The sequence below is a fragment of the Rutidosis leptorrhynchoides genome, chromosome 8 (genome assembly GCF_046630445.1).
Source record: "Rutidosis leptorrhynchoides isolate AG116_Rl617_1_P2 chromosome 8, CSIRO_AGI_Rlap_v1, whole genome shotgun sequence".
In the NCBI taxonomy this organism is placed as follows: Eukaryota; Viridiplantae; Streptophyta; class Magnoliopsida; order Asterales; family Asteraceae; genus Rutidosis; species Rutidosis leptorrhynchoides.
Window position 1 is genome coordinate 154144631 of NC_092340.1, and position 5340 is coordinate 154149970.

At 30.8% G+C, this 5340-nt stretch overlaps 1 protein-coding gene across 1 annotated transcript; it reads left to right on the forward strand.

Moving 5' to 3' along the window:
- Positions 1-875: 875 nt before the first annotated feature.
- LOC139862119 (RING-H2 finger protein ATL80-like) lies at positions 876-1862 on the forward strand. Its single transcript, XM_071850670.1, has one exon. The coding sequence runs from the start codon at positions 970-972 to the stop codon at positions 1558-1560; it is 591 nt and encodes a 196-aa protein (XP_071706771.1). The 5' UTR covers positions 876-969; the 3' UTR covers positions 1561-1862.
- Positions 1863-5340: the final 3478 nt, after the last annotated feature.

Below are 5340 nucleotides of genomic sequence, written 5' to 3' on the forward strand. Positions count from 1 at the left end.
AAGTAAAATTTATTATATATATATATATATATATATATATATATATATATATATATATATATATATATATATATATATATATATATATATATATATATATATAGTTGTGACGTATATGAAATTCTTATTAATTTTATAACCGAATAATTTAACGAAAGTTAGTTGTAGGGCCCAGCGCCATGGTATTAAAAATTATAGGGACTGTGGATACAATTTTATAAAGTTAAAGACTACTAATACAATTTTGAATAAATCACATAAACTATAAACTAATTATATAATTAAAACATTTATTAATTATCCTAATCATAAAGAATTTATTGCAACTTGACCACGCAAATTAGATAGATCTACAAGTTGACGATAAATATACAGTATAAAAATACTGCTATAATAATATGGAAAACAGAGTATTTGTTTTTGTGGTCAAGTGGCACACCCTATTTTGAGTATCAGAGGGTTAGGGTCGGGAGTTCGATTCTCATTTTCTAAAAAAGTCTTTATGGGAGGTTTTATCGATTCATATTCAAGATTTTGGCCTAATCAACAAGCCCGAATGGATTGATAGATCTGATCCTTAATATGCAGTTCAAATTTTCATCCAAAAGCACGTGTGTGAGGAATATGATCGAGTGAATGGTGTCTATCCTTGTTATTGATTTCAATCCTATCATTTTTAAAATCAATAAAATAATATGATGCCTTTTAAAAAATAAAAATAAAAACCTATCATTTTAAAAATGTAATGTATCAGAATCAGAATATAAATTAATTAAAATCCTTTTGTCAGTTACAAATCTACATGTGCAAGTCCAGCTGCAGCTCAGTCCCCACACAGCATATATCATCTATATCATCCATCTATCTATCTATATGTATATATAATATTCAAGTAAATTCTATCTTCTTTACAAAATCTATCCACTCTCTTCAAACCACACCTTTTTCAATCACACCTACACATAAACTATGCCTCGTTCCTATAGATTCTTATCTTCAGTCACTAATTCATCTTCATCGTTTGATCAGGTAACGGCGGAACCACCGGAGGCCGTTGCCGTCGAATCGGATTTCGTCGTCATCCTCGCCGCGCTTCTCTGCGCTTTAATTTGCGTGCTAGGTCTACTTGCCGTAGCTCGCTGCGCTTGGCTCCGTCGTGGCTCAACCGCTACCGCTCGCCGGAACCCTAGCCAGCTGACCGCAAATAAAGGAATCAAGAAGAAAATAGTCCAAGCGCTGCCGAAATTCGTTTACGAGAAGGAAAAACACGACGCCGTAAAGTTAGCGTGCGGTGACTGTGCGATTTGTTTATCGGAGTACGCCGACGGTGACGAGATACGAGTTTTGCCGCAGTGTGGACATGGATTCCATGTCGGTTGTATTGATTTGTGGCTCAATTCTCATTCATCGTGTCCGTCGTGTAGACAGATGCTTGTGGTGACGAGGTGCCGGAAGTGCGGCGAGATTCCGATAGTTTCTGCCGGAAATGTTTCGACGGAAAGGGAACGGAAAAATGGACGACATGATAATAGTTCATGTTCAAGTGAATATTTACCGTAACACGTGTTATTAAGTTGGATGATGATTAAATTGATGATTAGTTGTTATGATTAAGTAGCTGTTAGTTGTCTAATGATCAGTCATACGGAATATTAAGTATGTGACACGTGGACGGTTGGGATTATTTTGGATTGTAGTTACAGATGATTGATACTCCTTACAAAATTTAGGTTCAAAACACGTTGTATTGGAAATTAGTTGTATTGGAAATTAGGAGGTATTTCTTTATCTAGTTTAACTTTATTCGATATATGTAATATAAATTTCCCCCGATATTCCCCTCTCTGTCTCCGTCTCTTTATGTCTTTTTGATTTCTTCTATTCTATGTTGAACTCTATGTTGAATTGTTGATGAAATTTTGGACTTTTCGAAAGCGGTTATAAAAGAATTAAGAAACACAACATTTACTACTTATTTATATATTAAAAAACAATAACTTATTTTTTGAAATGAGTAGTGGGCGAAAATAGATCTAATGATCCATATGTAGAGTTTTGTGATTGACGGATAAAATCCTCAAATCATAACTATAGATATAGATATGGCGTAGATAAAAAAAAAAAATTTGTACCTGCCTACATATTGCGGATATGCACAATTCGTTGTGGATAAATAAAATCCGATCCATTGAATCATGAGGTTTATTTATATCTTACTTGGGATTATACGCATAGAACTTTATATTTAGATACTCTCTCCGCCCCAATGAAAAAGATTTACTAATTCCGCCATTGGACATATCCGATTGTTTTAACAGATTCATCAAATACTTATTAATCAAGAATTTGTGTTGATCGTATTTTTAATGCCCCATTTTAAATATTTTCATCAAAATTACTTTTAATACATTTATATAATATATAACTATTGTCACTTATATAATTGTGGTTTTTTCGATTAAAGGAGAGTTGTCAATTTTATTGAACTTCAAAATGTGTTTTGTTGTTTTGCAATCTAACAAACGTCTTCATCTCGTATTAATTCTTCGAATTTGTATCCAATTTGGTTCTATTTTTCTCCTCAATAAGTAATGAGCTACGAAAATTCGTGCATTGCGAATCAATAATTTTATCTAAGTAGTGATTTGAGGTGGTTTATTGAAGGTATATTAATCATTTATATAGTGTATACTAGATATTCGTACAAAATGGTGTAACATAATTTTTACATACACAGTATGTTTGGAGCGAAGCTTTTAAGAGCTTTTAGTAGCTTTTATGTAAAAGCTCTTATTTAATAAAAAATTTCGTTTGGTTAAAGGAGCTTAAAGCTTTTAAATATAAAGAAAAAGTTAAAACCTACTATAAGTAGTGTTTAGCTTTTAGCTTCTAACTTTTTGTCATTTTATGCTTTACTTAACATGTTCAACTACTTTACCAAACACCAAAATATATCTTAAAAGCTAACAACTACCAGCTATCATCTATCAGTTAACAGCTACCAGTTACAAGCTAAAAGCTACCAGCTACCTACTAGCTTTGTCAAACATACCCCGAATGATCAATCATCTTGATACAAACATCTGATAGGGGTTGAGTTTACTTTTTATTATGTATTAAGCTATGTTTCCAGTTGTCTCTGTTTGGGAAAGAGTGTATGATTCTATGTCTCCTTGAAACAGACCAATTTTCAGATTAAGTACTTATTAAGTGACATAAAAAATAATAATTTTATTTATTGAATTAAGAGTTGTACAGAAACATATTTTTAAAGGGAAGTAAACCGACACACAGGGTCGAATCTTGTCTTGGAAGTTATAGATTATGTAAGCCCAATTAGGCCCAATTCTAGTCCTGGAAGTTATTCAGACTACGTAGTATTATGGATTCCAGTAAATCAAAGTTTATCTGATTTAGTTTATTAATAAATTTGTTATTATCCAGTACTCTGAGTTATAAAATCTAGTATGAATGTATGAATCAATTTGTGTTTTTGATCCAGTTTGTTAATTTCGAGTTATTAAATCTAATTTAGTATGTGTTTTATTCAATTTCTTAAATTTGATTCAGTTTGTGTTTTTAATTCAGTTACTTCAATTTAATCTAATTTATGTTTGTTTGTCAGAAGTAGAAAAGATTTGAAGGTTGATATAATTTGTTAAGGTCGTAAGAAACTAAGGAAGAATGAAGAAGAAAACTGCAAAAGATAAGGTGATATTTTTCCTTTATTTATGCTTATCTGCATCCCTATTTATTTGTTTATAAATTAAATAATTATGCCTCGCACACAACCATCAGGTGCTTATAATAGGAAAACAAAAAGACAAGATCAAGAACTTAGCCAATATTTACAAGAATCTTTGAATATGTATCTTGTTAAACCTAAAAGTAATGCTAATAATGAAAATAATGTTGAAGAAAATAATGTTGAATTAAATAATGTTCAAATAAATGATGATTGTGAAAATTTTGTTGAAGGGAATAATGTTGACTAAGTTTTTCAAAACTAAAGTTAGTGAAGTCTTATTTTCAAAGTACAATGAGTCAAAAACAGTTAAACGGATTAACAATTTGAAGTATTTAAAATAGGTTTCTATCAAATGTAGATTATGTTAAAATGATTGAAGTTTTTGCATCAAAAATGCACGTAGACATCATTTTAGGTGATTTGTAGTTCCGAATATGTATATTTGAATTGTATTTATTTGATAAAACTCAACTTGAGGATGAGCCGACTAGCATGACTAGGTGCTAAACCCCTAAATTTCTGTATTGTTTTACAAATTTTTTAAGGGGGCAGAGGGCATATTTTTAAGATGTTGCACTGGGCATTCAAATTCTCAGAACCGGCCCTGCCAACCCATAGTGTTTGTTAATGCAAGTTCTTTTAAATTGTTTTTTAAAACGTTATTATAATTTTAACATATTTCACTATTATATATGTCGCATTTATAAAAATATATTATATATTTGTATGTATTTATATGAACATATATAAAATATTTTTGAAACTTATACATATATACAATTTTATTCCTTTCGTTTCAATCTAATGTCCAATATTTTTTTTATTGAAATGTCTCAAATTAATTATGTTAAATAGAAAATTTTTAATAATTACACGTGTGAGTCTATATATATATATATATATATATATATATATATATATATATATAAGATCTAGAGGGAAGTGGCAAGTTGCGGGAAGGGGGAAGTAATTTTTTTTTTTTTTTTTTTGAAATATCTTTTTACAAAATGATATGACCAAAACTGACGGTTTTGATTATGCGGTGTCGTTAGGTCGCAAGACGTCGGAATTAGCTATCAGAAATGGGGCAATAGCTTTAAATTTATATTTAGCGGGACCTAAATCGTACTACTCCTTATTATGGTGAGTAAGGGAAGTATAACCTAGGGTCGAATTTTTAAGAAGTCAGCAGAATCGAACATATTAGCTTAGGATATTCTTAAAGTTGAGGAGTAGTTGTAAATTACCTAATTTTGGGTTTTCTAGTTTATATGATAAAATAAAATAAATGCGATAAAATTTGTAATTCAGATAAAATTTGTAAATTACCTAGTTTATAAGATATCTTTTTACAAACGGGTTCCGAAAGTACAAAAGTGACAACTCCAGACTCCAGACCGCTCCTAATACAATCTTCAGCATTTTTCTCCTGGTACTAAATTTCTCGCTCGGAGCCGAAGACCTGGAAAGTATGACTAATCATTGTAATAAGAGAGAGAAAGAAGTGAATTGAAGTTTGTGAAAAATGGGATGACAAATGGCCCTTTAAATAGAAATGGTTTTAGCTGGAAACGCTTGGCAAGCCGGGGTGT